The sequence below is a fragment of the Camelus bactrianus genome, chromosome 1 (genome assembly GCF_048773025.1).
Source record: "Camelus bactrianus isolate YW-2024 breed Bactrian camel chromosome 1, ASM4877302v1, whole genome shotgun sequence".
In the NCBI taxonomy this organism is placed as follows: domain Eukaryota; kingdom Metazoa; phylum Chordata; class Mammalia; order Artiodactyla; family Camelidae; genus Camelus; species Camelus bactrianus.
This window is the reverse complement of record NC_133539.1, coordinates 75,380,492-75,405,183: the sequence shown is the minus strand read 5'-3', so window position 1 is coordinate 75,405,183 and position 24,692 is coordinate 75,380,492. Positions and strand designations below refer to the sequence as shown.

At 38.4% G+C, this 24,692-nt stretch overlaps 1 protein-coding gene across 5 annotated transcripts in view; it reads left to right on the top strand.

Annotated features, from left to right (window-relative positions):
• The window catches only part of KCNMB2 (potassium calcium-activated channel subfamily M regulatory beta subunit 2), a 229,535-nt gene that overhangs the window by 203,026 nt on the left and 1,817 nt on the right, over nucleotides 1-24,692 (top strand). For all 5 annotated transcript variants that reach the window (XM_074367652.1, XM_074367645.1, XM_074367634.1 and 2 more), the window contains 2 exons: nucleotides 8,927-9,097; nucleotides 14,512-14,707. In XM_074367652.1, the coding sequence (XP_074223753.1) occupies nucleotides 8,927-9,097; nucleotides 14,512-14,707 (367 nt within the window). The remainder of the gene's footprint in view (nucleotides 1-8,926; nucleotides 9,098-14,511; nucleotides 14,708-24,692) is intronic.

Genomic DNA, 24,692 nt, shown 5'->3' with positions numbered 1-24,692 from the left:
TATTTGGTTTTGCTTGGCCATTGAGCCTCCTTGTGCTGGCTGTCTCACAACTAAACATACTGAAGCCATTTTTAGCCCAAAAAGGAGCATACTCCTAATAAATGCAAGGGACTGAGCCTACAAAGATGAATGTGGTCTGGCTCCAATTCTTGAGCAGCTCAATATTCACTAGGCCAGAGAGGCATAAATACAAATATCCCGTCTGTTAAGTATTATGGTCAGATTTCTGAAAGGCTTTCCCCAAGATGTGTCAGATATACATAATTCTTTATTCGTACCTTCCCTCCTTTTTCCTACACCTGCCAGTGCCCTTCACCTCTCTACAGCTTCAGGACCCACTGCAGACCTGTCTTCCTGCCCTCTCTGAGTTCAAATACCTTTGCTGACTTTTGTTTCTCCGACTACCTAAAGAGTCTCATTAAAACCCAGTGTTCATGGTTACTTCTGTACACAAATGATGGCCAGATTTAAATTTTCATCTCCTCTACCACTGCTTTTTTTTCAACCCCTCTTTATCTAATACCTGAAATGCTGAGAGGGTTTCAGAAACAGTCTCTTAGCCTCCGGATGTTAAACCACTCCACACAATCAATTGCACTAAAGTGAGTGAGCTTTTCAAAGTACAAATCTAATCACAGCACTTTCTTGCTTCAATTCTTTTAGTGGCTCCTCTAATTTCAGAAGACACAAAATCCTTTATCTCTGGCCACTACCTATCTAACCAGCCTACCTACCATCCCCCACCACTGGATCCTAGATTCCAACCACACTCAGCTACCCTATTCTCTCACATTCTGCCTGGATACTATTCCCCTCACAATTGTTTGCTCATTGGAAATTCAATCCAGTCTATTATAGGATCCTTAACCATCACCACTTAAACCAAATTATGGCCATCTTGGTTTAATTAAGCATGAATTAAAACTACATTCATGCTCATAAATCACAGTCCTGAGTCAATTTATCTATCACCCATCTACTGAATGCACATTTCAAGGAATAACCAATACAGCGATAGACAATTTGCCTAAAGCCAATTTGCCAAATACTGATCCATTTGTCAGTTGATCTTTATGGTGAATTTATCAAATTTAGTTATGTACCAAAAACTTTGTTTAATCATTGTAACCTTACATAGTTTTGTGAATTAGCTGGGACCAAAAAGGCTGCAGGGGGGCCAAATTTAGGGCCTTCAGACCCTTTTCCTCTGTCTCTTGGTCTCTGCAGCCATTATCCCTCCATCTCTCTGCTCCTCTGCCTCTCCCTCCTTGTGTCCCAGATGCCCTCTACCTCCGGTCTCTCCTGTTCCCTGGTCTTCTCCACTTTGCCCCACCCCATGCCCTACTGCTCTCTCTGCTCCTTGGTTCCTCTCTGCTCCTGGTTTCCTCTCTGCCCCTGGGTTCCCCCTCTCTAGGATCAGCACACCAGACTGCATCATGCTGATTCTGATCTTCAACTTTCCCCTGGCAGAGGGTCTCACCATTCTTAATCAGATCCCTTCTGTTCCAATAACAGGACAAGAGCAGAGACATATTAAACATTTTGTTATAAGGACAAAATAAAGCTGTTCAAACAGAACTTCACAGAAACTTCAAAAAGCTGTTAAAAATTCCCATCCAAAATCGATTACCACAATCTTATGAATGGTTAAGAGAAACAAATCTTGGTTAATTGATAAAGCTGCCAAATCTATCAAAGTAGTCACAATGTGAAATTTGCCACAAGAATCTCAGTGATGCTAAAATGTTAGCAAAACAGCAAATGACTCTAAAATAGACTTGGAAAAAAATCACCATAAACTGAAAGGCTCCCACATGAAATGCTAAATTTTTGTTATATCTATTAGAAGAATGTATTCATAAACATATTCAAGAAAGATATATCTATGAATGTATTCATAAGAAGGATATACTTTATAATTATATTTTTAAAATATCATCTTAAACTATTCAAAGGAAAATGTATCCAAATTAATTTACTATACTTACAACAATGCTCCCTAAAATAAGTCTTTGTTAAATCTGTGATAAAGTGGGCATATTACTCCTTTAGCCAAGTGATCCTTCAATAGATTGGCAAATTGGCTAATCTTGTTGCATTAGTTCAGTAACTGATTCTTTGGCAGATCAGCCCCCAGCACATTGACTTGCTTCCTTTTTGTGCTCCTCTCCAAAAGTCTCATTACAGTGCGTTGTAATGATAGGTATCTCACCCAGCTCCCTCAGGACAGCTCTAATTCATACTTGGTATTCCCCAGAATTTGGCACAGTATGTTTCATCTTATGAAGACTTAAAGATGTTGACAAATGAATAAACGAATTAATAAATGACTTTTACCCTGCCTTAACATGAATACATTTCTTCCTGTCAGCTAAATATCAAGAGAATCTGAATTTAAATGGATGAAGGCCAAGGGGGAAATTTTTTCTTTCACATTTTACTCTTTATACCCATGTTTGTATATGCATAACCTCATACATAATTTGCTTATGAGCCACAGGACTAATGTCAAACTTTAAGAAACTATCCAAATATGGAGCTTGAAATAAAACTGCAGTGTGTTGATTTTTGCCTGAGGTAAAAATCAAGTTTTATTGGATAATTAGTTTTTTATGCAAAATATTTTGTTATACTTGGTTTTGCCTTGTAGTTTTATTAGTAACTCACATTCTCCAAAGGAATTTGGGCAGAATGCTCCCTGCATATGTAGAAAAGATTGTCAACAAGTATAAATGTTGATTTGTATCCACCGTATTGATTCATGGTTCACCAACAGAGCTTAAACATACAGCCTTGCCAGGACATGCCAAGGCTAGATCTGCTTCAGACTTATAAATCCAAATTCCTGCTCTATACCTACTGTTGAAAATCTCCTGTATTCAAAACTGAATTTGTAGTCATGCCCCAGACTCATAATTCCTCCTGAGAGCTCTACTTCAGTGAAATATACTAGCCTTCATTCCCTTATTTCTAATCCCCCAACACCCCTTTTTAAATAGATTCACAGAGAATAGACACAAAGAGCCAAAGGAAGATGAACAATCCATTCTGTTAGTAGTGGTACAGTAACCTTCAAAGTACACGGCTTCCTAGTATGAAGGGTGATGTTTAGGCCTGAGGCCCAAAATACAGCATGGTGATCCTTCCCCCTATCTTTGAAGGGAACTGAGCATGGGAGGGACACCTCGCTAACCCACTTAGTCTTAAACTGTGGACACTCCCATCCCTAACTGGGGCTTATTACCTGGAGATGGGAAAGCCAAAGCACACCAGGCCTGAACAAAGGCAAGTCCAAAAGGATGGGGAAAACAATGTGCCTCCCATGAACAGTGTACCTTCAAACTCACCCAAAATGTAGACAGGGCCTCTGACTGTCAGACTTTGGTCTATTTCACCAGTCAGATTAGTCAGTCCTCACCTGAGCTCAGGACACTATGTTTTGGGGGAATGAAACTATAAATACACAATCCGCCTCTCCATTCTTAGCCAGGGCAGCAAAAATCCCCTCTTAGGAACCTGAAGAGCAGGGAAATAAGGATCCCTGTTTTAAAACCCTCTACCATTTCCCTAGTTGTCCAAGTCAAATTCTTGGGCATAAATCTAAACTACATCCTTTTTTTTTTTTTTAATATTTTTTATTGAGTTATAGTCATTTTACAATGTTGTGTTAAATTCCAGTGTAGAGCAGTTTTTCAGTTATACATGAACATACATATATTCACTGTCACATTTTTTTTTTTGCTGTGAGCTACCAAATGATCTTGTATATAATTCCCTGTGTTATACAGTATAATCTTGTTTATCCATTCTGCATATACCTGTCAGTATCTACAAATTTTGAAATCCCAGTCTGTCCCTTCCCACCCCTCGCCCCCTTGGCAACCACAAGTTTGTATTCTATGTCTATGAGTGTCTGTTTCTGTTTTGTATTTATGTTCTTTTTTTTTTTTTTTTTAGATTCCACATATAAGTGATCTCACATGGTATTTTTCTTTCTCTTTCTGGCTTACTTCACTTAGAATGACATTCTCCAGGTCCATCCATGTTTCTGTAAATGGCATTATGTCATCATTTTTATGGCTGAATAGTATTCCATTGTATAAATATACCACTTCTTCTTTATCCAGTCATCTGTTGATGGACATTTAGGCAGTTTCCATGTCTTGGCTATTGTAAATAGTGCTGCTATGAATACTGGGGTGCAGGTGTCTTTTTGAAGTAGGGTTCCTTCTGGATATATGCCCAGGAGCAGGATTCCTGGGTCATATGGTAAGTCTATTCCTAGTTTTTTGAGGAATCTCCATACTGTTTTCCACAGTGGCTGCACCAAACTGCATTCCCACCAGCAGTGTAGGACGGTTCCCTTTTCTCCACAGCCTCTTCAGCATTTGTCATTTGTGGACTTTTGAATGATGGCCATTCTGGCTGGTGTGAGGTGATACCTCATTGTAGTTTTGATTTGCATTTCTCTGATAATTAGTGATATTGAGCATTCTTTCATGTGCCTATTGATCATTTGTATTTCTTCCTTGGAGAATTGCTTGTTTAGGTCTTCTGCCCATTTTTGGAATTCAGCAAGGTAGCAGGTTAAAGATTAATGATCAAAAATCAGTTGCATTTCTTTACACTAATGATGAATCAACAGAAAAAGAAAGTAAAGAAACAATCCCCTTTAAAATAACACCCAAAGTAATAAAATATCTAGGAATAAATCTAACCAAGGAGGTGAAAGACTTATACACAAAAAACTATAAACCATTGATGAAGGAAATTCAAGAAGACTTAAAAAAATGGAAAGATATCCCATGCTCCTGGATTGGAAGAATCAATATTGTTAAAATGGTCACACTGCCCAAGGCAATCTACAGATTTAATGCAATCCCTATCAAATTACCCAGGACATATTTCACAGAACTAGAACAAATCATAATAAACTTTATATGGAACCACAAAAGACCTAGGACCTAAAATTGCCAAGCATTACTGAAGAAAAAGAAAGAGGCTGGAGGAATAACTCTTCCAGACTTCAGACAATACTATAGGGCTACAGTAATCAAGACAGCATGGTATTGGTACAAAAACAGACATACGGACCAATGGAACAGAACAGAGAGCCCAGAAGTGAACCCACAAACTTTTAGTCAACCAATCTTCAACAAAGGAGGCAAGAATATACAATGGAATAAAGACAGTCTCTTCAGCAAATGGTGTTGGGAAAACTGGACAGCAACAATGTAAATTAATGAAGCTAGAACACTCTCTTACACCATAAACAAAAATAAACTCAAAATGGATCAAAGACTTAAATATAAAGACAAGATACAATAAACCTCCTAGAAGAAAACACAGGCAAAACATTATCTCGTATATATTTCAAAAATGTTCTCCTAGGGCAGTCTACCCAAGCAATAGAAATAAAAACAAGAATAAACAAATGGAACCTAATTAAACTTACAAGCTTCTGCACAGCAAAGGAAACCGTAAGTAAAACAAAACGGCAATCTACAGAATGGGAGAAAATTTTTGCAAACGATGAAACCAACAAAGGCTTGATATCCAGAATATATAAGCAGCTCATACAACATAATAAGAAAGAAACAAACAACCCAATCCAAAAATGGGCAGAAGACCTAAACTACATCCTTTTTCTCACATCCTCACCATCCACTATATTCTCTCAATCAGCAAATCCAGAAGTTGTATCCACTAGATATTTCTACATACATCTTTTTCTTTCCATCTATTCTACCTCAGTCTGATCCAGCCCTCATCATCCTTTGCCAACACTACACTAATAATCCCATAATTCTTCCTAATTTAAATCTGGTTCCATCTGTAATCTGATCTCCACCCTGCAGGCAGAGTGATCAATCTGAAACTCAGTTCTGACCATGTCACTCTCTGCCAGCTTCCCATTAACTATAGGATAAAGATCTTTAAATTACTTACAAAACCCTTTATGACCTACTACCTTCCCAAACTCATCTGCCCCACTTCCTCTGTCCCACACTCATCCCAGGAATAGTGAAATTTGTGTAGTTTCTGTTAGTCACCACACAGTTGCAAATCTCCACCCTTTTGTTTATGTGATTCCTTCTGTCCGAAATACCCTTGATTCCCTGTCTCGTTTGTTTAGATCTGATTCATCCTGAAGATTCTGTTTAAGGCATTTCTCCTCCAGGAAGCCTTTTGTAACCTTTTTGCTCCCTGTCCTGCTCCCTCAAGCTGGGAAAACTACTCCTTTACTTTACTGATTCTATAAATGGCTCCTTCATTGAATTTACTACCCTATGTTGATACATTTTTATGTCAGTCTTCCTTTTGGCTAGGGACCATAGCCTCAGTAAGTAGAGGTTACCAGCACTCAAGGTAAGTTTGTGGACTTTTACTGAACTTTTTGTTCCTCCAAATCATTCATTCATTCTTTATCTATTAATCCAATTATCATCTATTGATGAATTACATGAGTATGTCCCACCTCACTCACTCACTTTCATTTTGCTGAGTAATATCCTGATTTCCCAGATGTGTTTTAGCCTGTGTGGAAACCAATCATGTTTCCTCTTCTCTACACATTCCAGAGCACATGAAGAACATTTGTTAACCATTTCCAAATTGTGATTTGTTTTTAAATTACTCACTTGAATCATTTTTATATGCTGCTTGTTCTAGTGACATAACTGACTGATTACACTGTGTCTCTTTTATGGGTATAGACTGACATAAGTAATGTGGTGTGACAGCCTACTACTCTGGAATTGAGACTATTGCTCCCTCCTTGCTGGCTTCCACCTGCAGGAAATGCAAATCTCAATGTTAGCCACCGGAATTAAATACATTTTGATAAATAATAACAGCAAAGTAGCATCAGATTACTATTTTACAGCAAGTCTTTGAAACCACTCAGACTCAGCCTGTCTCTTCTTGCTTCAAAAACCTGGCTTTAGCTGTGAATGGGCACTGATTTATTTTTTTTCATTCAGGTTCATAAAGGATCAAGTTTAAGAGCTTTGATATATCCTACATTTCCAAAGAAAATCTCAGAAAAGAATAGGAACTTAGACATGGGTGGTGGCCAGCCCACAGAAGTCAAAAGCAGGGCAGGCCAGCTGGTCCAGGGGCATTGGGCTTGGGAGCTGGAGAGTAATGAAAAAGATGGACTCTTAGAGATTCTGGCCATGAGAGGGAGTGGCCAAGAGTGAGTGAGGGTGGGAGGCAGCCAGGAAAGACATGGCCATGAAAAGATGAGGAACAAAGCCTCTATTTAGCTATGATTCTTACACTACAGAGGCCCCTCACGTAAGATTTGTATTAACTATTTCATGAAGAGAACTAAATCATCATCATCATCATCATCATCATCTAATTGGTTAACTTTACACTCTAATAACTGGATTAATAAATACTCTACCTTAAAACCTTATAGAAATATATTAAGTCCATACACATTCTCACACCTCCAGAGGGAATCAAAATATCTAACAACCAGCCCATAATGAACCAGTCCTCCAGAATGTATATCCACCAAAAACCCCGTAAGGGCATCCTGGAGCATGAAACTGAATAGAAGCCCTGAATATACAGACAATTGTACAAGTAACAGGCATCACTTTCCTCCCCTGCAAAGTTCTACACTAGATTCTACTCTGGTTTCTTTTTCAAGCAACAAGAATGACTAGCGATGAAAATTTCAAAGGAAAAATCTGAAGTTTGCCTTTTGTTTAGTTGGCTTTCTGTCTGAAGCTTAAAATAAAAATGGCCTAAGAGTTTCCTTCTCCATTTTCAGCATTCTATTTGTCCTCCTCTCCGTTCCCAGGCCCTAAAAGCCAACAGCTCCCCACTCCCACACCCTTGCAATCCAAAGCTCCCTTCTCAAAATAGAAACTGAAGGAGATCCCCACAGCTCCTTGGTTGTTGCCTGCCTTGCCAGGATCCCTGAGCATTGCCTTCCTTCCCATGCTTCTCATGTACCTCTCTAACCAGCCAGCACTCCTGCAATTCCTCACTTCTTTTCTACCTTCTCCTCCAGATCTTGTTTCAAATCCAACCCTCCACTCATAAGATTTCCATATTATTCACTTCCTTGCCATTCTGTCCTTTAGAAATTCTTTGAAGAATAGTAGCGATTTTTGGATGTTCTAATGTCCATGTCAGGAAGCTGTAGCTCCCCACACCATTTTTTAATGGGAACATTTATTAAATACATCATGTCAGTCATTCTCCTGGATAATCTACTTATGTCATCTCATTTAACCACAACAATGTAGTTACACATATTATTTCCATTTCACAAGGGAATGAGAAAGACTGAGGAATTTGTAGAGATCATACAGCTAGTACGCCATTAAATCAGGTTTTGACCTAGGAGACAGTTTAATGCCAATCTGTTTTTTCTTACCGTAGATTGCTGCTCAAAAAAACAAAAACAAAAACAAAAAAAACAACTAATAAAATTTCCAGATTTATGGAGTGTGGTCTTGATTTGACAGACATTTTTCTAAACTCACTGAAGTGTTAACCATACAAGAAAAGAAGGCTGGGTCACCACTGGACATCTCATTTCTCATAAATCTCAAGCCGACAGAGCCCTAAGCAACTGTAAGCTTGAGGAAAATGTTAACCAGGCTAACTTCTATTACTACTGAGGGGAAATAAGGTATTAAGCTGACAGATTCCTGAAATATGTTGCCATTTATTTGAATTAATGCTCTGTGTGTGTGTGTGTGTGTGTGTGTGTGTGTGTGTGTGTGTGTGTGTGTGTGTTGGGAGATAATGGTCACATGCTGGGATCCAATTGCACTCAGGTGGGTTTGGAGGGCCCCTCTCAGCCTCTCTGTACTAGGAAGGCCTGGGCAGATATTTACTCTCTAGGGGTATGATAATTAACTGTGGACATCACATAAGACTGTATTATTTTCAATCTCAGAAATATTTACCAAAAAATCAGGGACCACGACCTCCTGGACAAAAGGAAAACTGTCACAGCACTGAAAGCAGGAGAGGACCGGGCCATTCTCCTAGGACTGGCCATGATGGTGTGCTCCATCATGATGTACTTCCTGCTGGGAATCACACTCCTGCGCTCATACATGCAGAGGTAATGCCACTGGGTGGTTGGGACACTGTCTTTTGTCTCCCTTTTCCCTCCTCCCCAACAACTTACCTATCCTGAAGTCCTCTTCTTCTTCTTTTTTTTTTTAATAGACTTTATTCTTTTAGAACAGTTTCAGGTTCACAACAGAATTGGGCAGAAAATATAAAGTTCACACATAGCCCTCCCCATCCACACATTTTTCTCCCCTACCCTGAATATCCCTCATCAGTGTGGCATATTTGGTACAATCGATGAATCAACATGGATACATTATTATCAACCAAAGTCCATAGTTTACATTAGGGTTCACTCTTGATGTTGAACATTCTATGGGCTTTGAGAACTGCATAATGACATGTAGGCACCACTATAGTATCATACAGAATAATTTCATTGCCCTAAAAGTCCCTTGTGCTCCATCTATTCATTCCTCCCTCCCTCCCTCTCCCCAAACCCCTGGAAACCATGACCTTTTTACTGTTTCTGTAGCTGTGCCTTTTCCAGAATGTCATTTGGTTGGAGTCGTACAGTTTGTAGCCTTTTCAGACTGGCTTCTTTCATTTAGTAATCCGTCTTTTAAGTTTCTTCAATGTCTTTCATGGCTTGATAGATCTTTTTTTTACTGCACATATGTTTTTAAATTTACATATATGTACTGTTCATTGTTTCTAAGAATGTTTAGAGCTTTAGCTTCTTAAACTTACATAGTTATCAAAGGAATAAAGCCAACCACACAATAAGGATTAACTCAAAAAGATACATACACCCTGCTATTAACAGCAACATTATTTATAATTGCCAAGATATGGAAACATCTTAAGTGCACATCAATAGTTGAATAGATAATGAAGATGCAGTATATTTATACACACACACACACACACACTCATACACACATATAATGGAGTACAACTCACCTATAAAAAAGATGACTTTGCCATTTGCTGCCCTTCATTCACTTTTTTTTTCCACTTCAAAAACCAGAATTTTATAACTGGCATCAAAAACATCAAAATACAACAAAATATCTAGAAATAAACTTAACCAAGGAGGTTACCTATACTCTGAAAACTGAAATGACACAAAGAAATGGAAAGATTTCTTGTGCTCTTGGATTGGGAGAATCAACACTATCAAAATGGCCACGCTACCCAAAGCAATCCACAGATCCAATGCAACCCCTGTCAAAATACTCACGACATTCCTCACAGAACTAGAACAAACAATTCCAAAATTTATAAGCAACCACAGAAGGCCTCAGACAGCCAAAGCAATCTTTTGTAGGTCTCTTTTTTTCTCTTTCTTCTTTGTGTTCTCTTTTCTTATGGTTTGATGACTAGAGAAAGTCCTTTAACATTTGTTGTAAGGCTGGTTTGGTGGTGCTGAAATCTTTCAGCTTTTGTTTATCTGTGAAGCTTTTGATTTCTCCATCAAGTATGAATGAGAGCCTTGCTGGATAGAGTATTCTTGGTTAAGTTTCCCCCTTGCATCACTTTAAATATATCGCGCCACTCCCTTCTGGCCTGTAGAGTTTCTGTTGAAAAATCAGCTGATAACCTTATGGGAGTTCCCTTGTATGTTATTCGTTGCTTTTCTCTTGCTAATTGTAATATTTTCTTCTTGTCCTTAATTGTTGTAAATTTGATGAGTATGTGCCTTGGTGTGTTCCTCTTTGGGTTGATTCTGTGTGGTACTCTCTGCACTTCCAGGACCTGGGTGACTGTTTCCTTTCCCAAGTTGGGGAATTTTTCTGTTATTATCTCTCCAAAATTTTTCTCAGGTCCTTTCTCTTTCTCTTCTCTTTCTGGGACCCCTTACATTGCGAATATTAGAGTGGTTCATGTTGTCCGAGAGTTCTCTTAAACTATCCTCATTCCTGTTTATTCTTTTTTCTTTTTTCTGTTCTGAAGTAGTGATTTCCACTAATCTGTCTTCTAGCTCACCGATCCGTTCTTCTGCCTCATTTAGTCTATTCTTGGTTCCTTCTTGTGTATTGTTCATTTCAGTGATTTTATTCTTCAACTCTGTTTGGGTATTCTTGATATTTTCCAGCTCTTTGCTAAAAACTTCACTTTGTGCATCTATACTCCTCTTGACTTCTCTGAACATCTTCACTATCATTACCTTAAACTCTTTCTCAGATAAATTAGCTATCACCTCATCACTTATTTCTTCTTCTGGGATTTTATCTTTTGCCTTGGCCTGGGAGGTATTCCTTTGCCACCTCATCTTTTTATGTGTTTGTGGATTCCTTCCACAGGCTTTGGGATTATTGTTTTCTTATTCCTAGTATCTGCCTCTGGTGGATGAGGCTGGACTAGAGGCTTATGCAGGTTTCCTGACAGGAGGAGCAGGTGCCTGCCCACTGCTGGGTGAAGCTTTGTCCTGGACCTCTGGTGGGCAGGGCTGTGTCTAGAGGCCTTTGTGGCTTAGGAAGTCTGATGATGGGTGTGGCTGTGTTCCCACCCTGTCTGTTGTTTGGCCTGAGGCTTCCCTACAGGCTGTTGGGTGGAGCTAGGTCTTGGTGCTAATGATCCAATCAAGATATCAGCCTCCAGGAAAGTCATGTAGATTAACACTCCTGGAATGTCTGCCACCAGCTTTATGCCCCCTGAGTGACCCACAGCCATCCCCTACATCCCCAGGAGACCCTCCAAATCCAGTAGGCAGGTCTGGCCCAGGTTCCTATGAAATCATTGCCTCTGCCCTTGGACCTGGTGCATGTGAGTTTCCATGTACGCCTCTCAGTTTCCCCCAGTCCCACGAGGCTCCCAGAGCCAAGCCCCACTGGCCTTCAAAACCAGGTGTCCTGGGGTCTCCTTCTCTTCCCAATGCTGAGACCCGAGCTGGGCAGCCTGACATGGGGCTTAGAGCTCTCACTCCTGCGGGAGGGCCTCTGCGACTTAACAAATCTTCAGCTTGTGGGTTGCCCACCTGGGGGGTAGGGGGCCCAATTATATCACAAGCACGCTCCTCCTACCATCCTGCTGTGGTTCGCTCTTTATATTTTTGCTAGGTTCCAATCTTTTCTCGATGGTTGTTTGGCATTCAGTTGTGGTTACACTGTAGTCACAAGGAGAGGCAAGCTCGTGGTCCTACCACTCTGCCATCTTGACCAGCCTGAAGTCCTCTTCTTTACCTACTTTCTTGAAAAGAACTTTGAACAGTGCCTAGCACATAACATTTATCAATAATGTTATTTAATAACAATGATTTTTAAAAAACAGCTGTAGGTATAAACTACCTACTACGTGCCAGGGACTTGGCATTATGTTATTTGTTTAATTCTCATAACTATTCTATAAGGCAAGTAGGCATATACTCATGAAAATGGCAAAACTGAGGCTTAAAATAGATGTAATTTGCCCAAAGTCACACAGCTTTAGTATTGGCAGAGCCAAGATTCAGACTTACAACCTGCTAATTCCAGAATCTCTATTCTTGCCTCTTCACATCTCTGTCCATTCTCCACCCTCACTGCTTTTCCATCCCACCTCACTCTTCCATCACCCCACACATTAATGGTTCTCAACCGCACATTTTAACTTCCTGAGAGACTAAAAATACTGATACCCAGGTCCCATCACCATCATTCCAGAGGGTCAGATTTAATTGGTCTGGGGTGGGACCCAGTCACCAGTATCTTTTTAAGTTCCCCCAGGTGATTCTAATATGCTATCAAGGCTGAGAAACACTGCTATGCACCAACTTCTAAAAAAGAAAAAACAGATTTTAAACATTTCTTATTTGCACTAGGTTTACCAAAAATATAAAGAAGTAATTAAATACTGAGATGGCAAGTGTGTTCCCTCCTGCGTAAGCCACATGATAAATCTCCACAACCTCTCTAGCTAACTGTTGTCCATAAATTGGACACTGTGAGCACAGGAAAACCCAGCATTGCTATAACTAACAGGGTAAGTCTCACAGTGCTTCAGCTTAAAGTAACGAGGCTCTTTCAAATGAAAAATTGAGGTTTAAATCCAAAAGACAATCAAACCATTTTGTGGCACTCATTTCCCCACCTAAGTTAATACTTTCATTTTAGAAGCAACATCCAGCTGAAACACAGTAATTTACTAAAATTAAGGCAGCATCTTTCCCATTTGTGGCTGCTCTGCTCTGTTTCTCTGATGCCTTCAGCTGTGCTCCTTCTCAATGAAGGCGCTGATGCCTCAGGCCCCAAGAGTTCACTGATTTCAAAACTGCTTTCAGATACTCACATCTGCTGAGAACCATCTAAGATTTTTTTCCTCCTCGTGTAAGCAAAATCTGACCACCCACATTACAGGAAAATACAATTTGCCACCTTAGAGGCAGTCAGGGCTAGTATCCTGGCCCTGACATAAAACTGGACATGAAAAGGGGGCCCTGTCAACACATGTCCAGCAAAAAGAAGGGTTATTAATTTTCAAAGAAACATGCTGTTTTCTGACCACTATAGTAATCACCTTATATCTAGAAGCAAAACATTGATTCTGGGTGTGTTACTTCCTAATCACAAATATTACCCTTTATCATAAAATTATAAATATTTCAGAATGAAAAGCTAACCAATGGGCAGCTGGAAGGGTTTTTGTTTGTTTAATCTTTCTAATTGAGAGTCCCAGGGCACAGATAGGAGCCCCTTAATCTGCACAGAAGGGCCTCTTGTCCACTGTGTTTGTGGGCAGCAGCACAGCACCATGGAATGAGCCTGCGCATTAGAGACACTAGCTGAGTGTCCTTGCATGTTATTTGGTTTCTCTGACCATCAATTCACTCACTTTTAGAAGGAATTAATACCCAATCTACAGGGTTGTTGGGAAAACAAAAGAAGATAGTATATGTAAAGCACTCATTAGGGTTAAGGGGGATGCAACAAATGATTGCTCTTGGTATAACCAAAAGGTGGAGTTAACTTTTCTCCCTTAAAGAAATCTATCACTGTCCTTCCATCTGTCACATTGGACCTCAAGCTCCTCCACTCTTTCGCCCTCTCCTCCCCTTCTCCCTTATACCTCTCTGCCTACAAACTGGGCAGACATCATGAGGTGAGGACCAGGGCATGGCTGGAAGCTGCTTACAATGTAAAGATTCAGGGTTGGGTGCAGGTTGTGATTCAAAAAGATGCCTTATGCTTACCAGTGAATCTGATGAGGAAAAAATATATAACTTAAAGCAAGCATTGGAGAAGATGATACTAAATCCGAAGGAAGTCACTGGAAAAGTTCTCAGATGCCAGGCAAAGTTTATCTATGTTTATATCGTAGTTAGCCTAAGGCTGCTCTATTCAAAGGCATACATGTTAACAAGTAGGTTGTGTTACAGATTTGGAAGATTTTTCAGGTCAAGTTCCTGACAAATTATCCCCTCCCATTACACCTTCTTTGCCATTGGCATTTGGGCCTGTGCTTACTCTCGCCCTCTCTCTGTAGCGTGTGGACCGAAGAGGCTCAATGCACCTTGCTGAATGCAACCATCACAGAAACATTTAACTGCTCCTTCAGCTGTGGTCCAGACTGCTGGAAACTCTCTCAGTACCCCTGCCTCCAGGTGTACGTTAACCTGACTTCTTCCGGCGAAAAGCTCCTTCTCTACCACACAGAAGAGACAATGAAAATCAATCAGAAGGTAGGAGCTTGGCACACACTGCATCTCATTCACCCCAAACAGCTCCACTCCAGCTCATCTCTTTCTCTCTGACGTTCCCTGAGCCACTATTTCAAAGGAAAATGCCATTAGGAAGCAAGCCCTGCCTCATCCAGTGTAGAACTCACTACAGTATTTGAATCTTGCTTAGGAAACATTTATTTTCTGTGCAACTGGTGGTCAAATCATTCCCCGATTTTGTGGCAGTGCAGATTTAGCCTTTACTTCCATTTAGAAGGATAGACATCATATCCTTATTGAGACACAAATAGATTGAGTCTTTTAAAGCAAATGTGCAGCTTAGACAGAGTTGGACAAGCCAAAAACCAGATGTTTGTTATATACCTGGGAGCCATACGGTAAAACTCTATTTTGATTTTCCATGGCCATTGTCACTTAGTTTTGTGGTCTTGGAATGTAACTTAACCTCTCTGAGCCTCAGTATCCTTTTCTCTAAAAAGGCAATAACAATGACCATCTTGTAAGGTCATTCTGGGGATAAGGGCAGGGTACGTAAAGTGTTGAGCAGAGCACAGGCAAGATCTTCAACCCATGGTCACAATATATGTGCCTGTGTGTATATCTCCTTATATATTATGTTCATAGACGCTGAATTTTCCAGCACTGATATATTCAAGTCCACATGTTGGAGGCTCAACAAACACATATTATGTTAAAGCTGCACATAAAATTTGCATTTATAAGGCATGGGATGACCAGTAAAGTGTCAGCAGAATCAATCTGCCATTATCAATTTTAAGTTAAATATACTAAGTTTTGAATTTATGGTAACAATTTAGATGGCCAGAGTACTCATATATCAAGACAACAGGCCATTCTCCAATACAACAATTGACTCTCATCATAAGGATCTTTCTCTTAAAAATTTTTTTTCATTACAATTATCAGCACTCAAATGACATAGACTATATGTACTGAAAAAAATGCAGTAGCTTTAAAGTGTGATACTAGAACATGGGATTTGTTTTGTGATATACTGACACAAACTAGGAAACCCACCTTGCATTTTGATTACAGTAAGTTAAAAGAATTCTTGTAAATATCTCTGAGGACACAAAAGTCTGCTCTGATTGCCTTTCCTTTGTGGTGCCCACAAACAATACCAGTCCTAACCCTGTTCTGCAAATATAGCTTAGCTCTCTCACAATCACAAAGTGTATATTTTTCACAATCCCTTAAGTCAGATTTTTAAATAAAAACTGACCTAATAGTCATGTAATGACTGAGTAAGTAATGCCTATAAAACTCTCAAGTCTCCAAGGAATTAAAAATTAGCCAAAGTTAAATAGGCATCAAAAAGTGGGACCAATATCCATTTCCCCGTTATGACATTTTATGACTGCAGCCCTGTGAACGCATTATTTAGGCTATACACAGGGAGTGAACCTTTCAGAGAAAGTCTCCGTTAAAAATTTAGGACCAGTATCTTATCTGCTGTCAGCACAATACTAGGTCATTGTTTGGTTTATTTACCTTACTTTTAACTGTGAAACATGTAAGAAATGAAAAAGTACAGCTCAGACTCTTATTACAGAGATCCCCCACATAACTACCATGAGAGCAAAGAAATTAAACATTTCCTGCACTGCAGGAAATCAGAACCTTGAAGTTCTGATGACTAATATTATCTAGACCATTTCATTAATTTATTGGCATTTTGAATATCCTTTCTGTAAAATGTCTGTTCAAGTCCCTTGTTGAGTTTCCTACTGGATTGTTTCTTCTTAATATTCATTGCAGGAATTCTTCAAATCTAGATGTGAACTTTTCTGGACCATTGTGTTGTAAATATCTTCTCCCAAAATATAGCCTTTTCACTCTCTCAGTATCTTAATGGTGTGTTCAAATAAAAGGATTTTCTAATTTCAGTGCAACCAAATTCTGACAATATTTTTTCCTTTTCTTTTCTTTTATCTTTTCTGTGTGTGTGTGTGTGTGTGTGTGTGTGTGTGCGTGTGTGTGTGTGTGTGTGTGTGTGTTTGGTTGTCCTGTTTAAAAAGTCTTTACCTATCCAAAGGTCATGAAGTCATTCTCCCAAATGATCTTCTGTAAGTGTTATTGTTTCTTCTTTCAGGTTTAGAGTACAATCTGCCTGGAATTGATTTTTATGTAGAAGTCAAGCTTCTGGGTTTCTTTTTTATTCATACAAATAGCCATTTGCCCAAGTCCATTTATGAAAAGATGACCTTTTTTCACTGGTTTATTTTTATGAGCCCATTTTCCCCTATATTTTCTTGGAAATTATGATTTGTTACTACTCTTTTGAGTGTTTAGTGATTACAGCATGCAATCCTGACTAATGAGGGACATTAAAACATTTTAACTCCATTTATTTTCTTCCCAATTTATATAGTATCAACATTTTTATTCTATATCTATTTAAGCACAGGTAGATATTACTATTTTTATCTATAGTAGATACTATCTATAGTAGTAGATGTATCCCTCTGATTTTCCATTTTCTTGTTCTTCATTCCTTTCTTTATCTTTGGCCTTCTATCTGGGATCATTTTTCTTCTTCCTGAAGAAAACTCTTTAATTATTTAGGGCAGTATCTGCTCTAAATAAATCTTTCAGCATTATTTGTCTGAAAATATTTTCTTTTCATTTTCATTCTCAAAAGATATGTTCACTGAGTATAAAATTCTAAGTTGGATGTTATTTTCTTTCTTACATTTTAGACATTCCATTGTCTTCTGGTGAGCATTGTTACTATTTGTAAGTCAGCTCTCAGTCTAATTACTACTTTTCTGAAGGTAATCTTGGTCTACTTTAAAGACTATTTTCTTTGGTTTTCTACAGTTGAACTATATTATGTGCTAAAGTATACGCTTATTTCTATTTAGCCTGATTAGTGTTCCCAGGGCCTCTCCTCTCTCCCTGTGCCTTGATGTTCTTTGTCAGTTTTAGAAGGTTCTCAATAATTTCCTCATCAAATATTGTCTCTGCTCTCGTTCTTTCCCCTTTCTCCCTTTTGGACTCCAATGGACCATATGTTAGGTATTCTCATTGTATCCCCTGTGTTTCTTCATCTCTCTTTTTTATTTCCTCCTTTTTTCTCTCTGAGCTTCAATCTAGACATTGACCTATCTTCGGATTTACAGTTCTTTCCTCAGCTCTGACAAATCTCTTGTTAAACTCATCCATTGAATTCTTAATTTCTCTTATTATATTTTTAATTTCTAGGCTTTTTTGGGGGTAATATTCTAATTCTTGTATTTTAAATTCTTCAAGATAAAAAGTAAAATTGTAGTTATTTGAAAGTTTATTTTGATGACTTCATTATCAGAAGCCCCTATGTGCCTATTCTAGTTTTTTTTTTTTTCTTCTTCTTCTTCTTTTCTTGGCTGTTTTCATGTTGTCTTGTAATGTCTGGTTATTTATTTATTTTTTTTATTAGATGTCAGACATCACATCTGAAAAAAAATATTTTAAAAAAACAATTTTAAGCCTAGGTTGATTTTATGATGTCATTTTTCCAAAAATTATTTCCATTTACTTCTGCCAGGCCTCTAGGAACACCAGCCATTCATGATCACCTCATTCTGACTACATGAGTTAAGATATTCAAGTTTGAACTGAGGTCCCTGTGAGGATCAGTCTTCTTCATGTTGACCATTTCTCCTAGAACTCAACTCATAAGAGTCTCAACCCAAAGTGAATAGTGGTCATCAGGGCCCCCACCTGATAGCCCTTCATGATAATCCCTGCTTCTAGCTCTGCAAGGCTGTCAAAAGTTCCACCCAGCCTTCTAGGATCTCAGCCTCCTTCTAGAATTGACAGACACTCCCAGGAGAAAGGTAACACCAAACAGTAGGCTCCCCTTCCTAGCCCAGTAGTTCTTCACTCTCTGGATAGCTATCCTCTGCCTTTAATCAGAAATATATGCATTGAAAATACAGTTATCTCCATGTCAAAATGTCATTAAACCATGATCTTAATGTAGCATGAAAAATATGCAGGACATGCCTGGGGAAAAAAATGGAAATATTCTCTATCTTGACCTCTCCTTCCTGTTACTCTCCCCTAAGCTCACCAAAAGTAGTAGTCTTTCCCATAGTTACCAAAAAATGGGCATGGTTTTATTGAGATACATAAGGCACTACTGACAGTTTGATCTGAGGCAACAGGAAGCAAAAGGATATCAGTCAAGCTGTCTGCTTCTCTGTAGAAAGATATCCAAAAGAGTTTTATTTTTAAATTTTCATGTTCTCTTATGTATTCTTTTTCTTTAGTTTTTAAATTCAGTGACCAGCCTCTTGTCAACATTACAACTGAAGCTGCTTAAGCTGATAAGCTGGCATGCTCTCTTGTGAAGCATCTGGCTGACTAGCAGTCCCTGGGAGCTACAAGTAGGCTCAAGAGCCCCTGACTCTCCTGGCTGCAAGGCTGTCACTGAAATCACAAACAGTGACTGAGTATTAATTCACTGTGGTTGTTAAATTTCTCAATGCTGATCTCCTCTGAGAGTTTAAAACCTTGTTTACCCAGAGATTCCCCAAAAACATGCCCATCTGGTTTAAGAGTAGATTTTTAAAGAATTGTGGAAAATAAGAAAATATATCCATTTTCGCTATGTAGTATAATACCATATATTTGGTATTTTATATATAACTGTCATGAGGAAGACAGCTATTTGGGGCGAAGAATAACTGCTATAAATCAGCCAGTTATTTATAACTCCAAACCAGCATCACACCCTCATTTTGTCACCAAGTCTGAAGCCTTCTGGGTTCCCCAAATCCAAGGGGTATACACATCTAGACTAGGATTTCTCAGCCTCAGGACTATTAACATTTGGGGCTGAATATTTCTTTATTGTCTGTGAGGGTAGTGGGGAGACCTGTTCTGTACATTGTGGGAGGTTTAGCAGCATCCCTGGCCTCCACTCACTAGATACCTAGCATCACCCTCCCTCCAAGTGTGGCAACTAAAAATGTCTCCAGACAATGGAAGAACCACTGCTTTAGATTTTGTTTAGCTTTTAGCTTGGATGCTGAGATTCTGGAATTCTAATCAAAGCTTGTAAGCATTGAGTTCCTCTGCACAGCGTTGGTGGGATAAGAAGAAAAGGGAAGAAAATAAATTGAAGCTGAGAATTTAAATGGGAAAACAAAGAGGGATCCACAATTACTAAGTGTTTACTATATACTCCATGCTCAGCACTACACTAAGAATTTTATAAAAATCATCACATTTCATCCTGAATAAATCCCTATTCCTAAAGTAATAATAGCCAAATTTTATCAAGAGTTTACAATGTGCCAGGCACTATATAGTACTAAATATTTTACATGAGCTCATTTGTTTAATTACAGCAGCAATCCCACATATTAGGTACCACTACCATCTCCACTTCACAATAATGAAGCTAAGCTCAGAAAATGAAATAATTTTCCCAGGGTCACACATTCACTAATTAGCTCTGAATTAAAATCTAAGTCTCTTTGCTTCTATCATGCTATCTCTTAAAAAGCAAAGCATTAGAGCATCCTCTTAAAAGAATAAGGAAAAATAGATTTAAAAAAACCTAAATTCTGTAAAATATTATCCTTCTGATGGTATATTTTAGTCAATATGTGATAACCTATGCTATTTCATTATATTCCAAGAGGTGCTTAGGATTAAGCAAAAGTCATGAACAAGGAATAGAACTATCCATAGGGATAGTCAAGATTGTATATTCAATACCAGCTTACACAGAGTGGATATTAAATAGAAATTCACCCTGAAAAGAGGGGGGAAATATTCCTGGAAATTTTGACCCATGACAGCCCCATAATTATCTAAATTTAGAGATATTTATTAGACATGTTCAGAAACTCCCTATGGACCATATATTCAGAAATGCTTCTGTGATTGACAAAATTTAGTCACTGCTCACTAAAACTGAATTCTGGCACAGCTAAGGGCACCTTTGTGCAGAAATGAAGGGAAGAATGTGCTCCCAAACAGCTTGCACTGAGCATCAAGAAGAAAAGCATGCAGAGGGAACCTGCTCCTTTCCGATTGCTGAGAAGGAGGACCACCATGAAGGGCAAGGTCAGATAAGATATCTGACTTACTCTCAGCCTAACTGGATACATAATGGACCTGACGGCTCCATGGTTTAAGCTATTGTGGTTATTGACTAATCCTGAGGCTCCACATGGCTTCTATTTCATTAGTGGATTTCCTAAGTCTTTTAAGCATCTCTTCTACTCCACATCAAGCAGAAATGCGACAATAAATGTGAAAGCTCTGGGAAACAGAAAAGGAAAATCTCTGGAGGGACCTGTATCTTAAAACTGCAGGAAACCACAGTGCAATAATAGAGTGTGAATACTGTTTTCCTCTCCTCTACCAAATATTTCAAATAGTCCCACTTGCCAAAATCAAGCAGATGCTCGAAGTACAAATTTTAAAAGTTTAAACTAAATTTTGTGGGATTCACTTTTTGAAAAGTGATGGTAAGGAGCAGGAAGTCTCAAAAGGGAATGAAAAAAAATCCCAATTTACTATCTCACCTCCTCTGTCCATGACTAATGTTCAAAGAACTCAAAAGTTCAGAATATAGTTGTGGGCCACAGTACTCCAAAGCTGCCAGCTGGGAATCTCTGCATCCTTTGAACCTAGGGATTGAGTCTTCTCCAGCACAGAACACAAAGCCTGGTTCATCATACATGCTTAATAAACATGTGCACAATATTCATTGTCTGAGGGCACCGAAAAAGTTCCATCTGACTCTGGAACCAAGAGTATTTATGTTTCACACAAGCAGTGTTTTTGTTTCTATGTCCTGGGCTTTGGAGACCAGTGTGCCCTAGCTACCACAGCGTCCTGAGAACAAATTTGTGGCCCACTTCTGTGAAGGGCAGAGTCTTTACTGAGAGCCTTTTCAGCCCTGTTCCTGGTCCCATTTCATTACCCCTACCCTTTTCCTACTTCTCTGTAACGATATATTTTAAACTACGGTGTTGATGCCTATATCCAGCACACAACCTGGCACATTATAGACACTCAATAAATATTGATTAGATTTCATTAAACTAACCTTTCTCTGAAATAAGACTCTGCCCTTTTTATAATAGAACAAATGAAGAATAAACCCTTCCTCTGAGGTGATCCTGAGATTTGAGTTCCTCCCTACCACCAAAAGGAAAAGGAAGCTGACCAGTAAGGATGACCAGCCAAACACCCACCTCTCACTGCCCCCACTCCTCCCCACAGCTTTTATTTTCAAGGTGAAGGCTTGTCACTTTGCTTCACACATGCCTAGTGAAGCATTTCTAAGCAGAAGCCCTACAGGTACTTTCTTAAAACTTCTGTCTATCACAAGAATAAAAATAACTCTATTGATATGAAAGATTCTGGGAGGCTAGAAAAAGAAAATTTTCAGTTGCTTCTGAAAAATTGGAAAGAAGATGAAATTGCTGGATCTTCGTCATAAGGGAAAGGACAGCCAGGAGAAGGTGACGAGACCCAGGCTGTTTTCTCAACTGAGAGAAGAAAGGTCATGCTGCAGGGCCATCTCTGTGTTTTCAATACTAAAGAGAACTTAAGGGAGTGGAGAAAGCACAGAGGGTTATTAACTCAATTCAGGGTTAAGAAGAGAGATGCGAGTATAAGTCTTCCCCTGAATGGCTGCCTCAGAGTTTTGCTAGGTTTATATATTCATATGTTAGGCACAAAAGAAAGAATATAACACATAGCCACAGTAAAAAATAATATTAACATATTTTGAGGGTCTTGTGTATATAAAATTACTATTCACATGTTCCTTTGTGTTTTCTGTCATGCAGTCTAAAAGTAAATCTAGCCTGTAACTTCTACCAAAAAAAAGAATGATCTAAAAATGCTAGCATTTTTATCTTTTCAATCTATATTACATTTTTTCAATTAAGCATAGATCACTTACAAAAGTTTTCATTTGCTGAAATGAATTCTATGGGTTCTAAACCAATCATGTGAAATTATCCTCTAAACATGTGGTGAAATCATAAGATCACTAAATCTTGACCCAAATTTATACCAGCCTCAGAAACATACACATGGCTATAGTTTGAAACAGAAAACTAGAATCCTAATATATGATTCAGCATAATGTCAAATCTCTCTGGATACAAAAGCAAGAAACACATGATAACAGCCATCAAACAGGACAGTTTCTGTGAAAACTATATAATTTGGTCTCCTTAAAGAGACCAAAGTGGCAGTTGGTTAATGACTTTAGAAGATCATAAGGACAAATGTGATATTCCAATAGGAAAATAAGTTAAAGAAAATTTATTGAGGTTTTATGCATATTCATCATTTAATCCTCACACAACCCTGCCAGGAAGGCTCTATTAGCCCCATTATATAGATAAAGAAGTTGATTCTGAGGAGCCAAGTAACTTGCTTACAGAAACACAGTAACACGGTAACCAGACCTCTTATGTGTTGAAAGGCAGTGGGTGGCAAGGTTAGAGAAAGCTAAAAACACAAGGGCAGAGGAAAGTTTTCTCCACTAGTAACATGGAGTTGCACTTACTTCTAAGTGCAACTGGCCCTCAGGACCCAAGTCCGATCATGTATGGGACATGTCTCATCTGGTCAGTCTAAACATAAATATTTGAGACCCTGATGGCTTAAAACTTTAATAAGCAGTTTCTGTATTACAACCTTGCTAGATGGTTTCAAAAGTAATTCATATCTCATTTTATTTGGGAGAATCTTATATAGTGATAAAATTTTTGTCATTGGCTGCTAACTGTTTCCTAAAAAAAAAATTTTTAAAGCCAAATAAATTCACAAGAGCATAAAAGAAAAAAATTCCATTTTAATGGACTGCCATTTTTATTGAGATCATTTCAATAACTTAGTACTATTAGCCACTGAAACTACTACTATAAGCTATCTTGGCACCAAAATATAAAGAAGCCTGATGCATTCATACTCTAAATTGGCTCTTTCTGAATTCAACCACAAATGGCTTGTCTTTAAAATTTTTTTAATGTTTTTGAAGCAAAGCATTGAAAAAAATTATAGACATGATCTGGGCAGCTTTGAAGAAGGAAAAATATAAAGATATTCCCTTACTGCTTTAAACTCTTTTGATCCAGAAGGCATCCAGTTGGTAGAAAATTTGCTTCAAGGCAGTCATAGGCCAATTTTCGTACTAAGTTTCTTCATATTTCACTGAGAAATTCAGCTTTCTTGGAAATACTTTCAGATGCTTGATGCTGGGCTAGTACCAGCTCTCTGCAGTGCTCACACTTATGAGTATACTCACACTTATTCCTAGCTGATTAAATTTGAAGGTGTCAACCAGCCCTTGTATGAAAACATTACTTTAAGACTTGTTTATGATAAATGTCAACATGTTCATCCTCCATTCTTAACTAACTGAAGACTCTTCCTGCTGTCTACAGACAAATAATCCAATGATTACAGCACAGTGAACAATGCAAGGTGCCAGTACACCCACTAATAAAGTCAGGGGAAAGAGTCATTCAAATATACTCCATTAGTAAAATTCATTCCATTTCTTTTATATTTTCTTCTTGTGAAATCTACAAGTCTAAATTGGTTCTGGAATTCCAGAATCCTACCCCAAAGCTCCCATAAATGTACCTCAAATTTCACCAACAGCCCACCTCATTGTTTGTCTGCTTACTGTTGTGTGAGTTGTGTACAGTACAATCTTAGGTGTACCAATCACATTGTAAAAAGTCATAGATGTAAATATTTATATCACAACTTATAAACTGGTAATACAAAATATGTGGGGTTTTTCCATAAAAGCAGTGTATTACTACAACTTTTCAACAGAAAATAATCATATTTTGAAGAGGGGGCATAGTTTTCTAATTCACATTAAAATCCTATATAGATTAGCAGTAATCTTATTACAAACCAATTTAATTCAAATAGAGCTGTTAAATTAATTATTTGATAATGTGTATAACAAGGGACAGATTTTTTT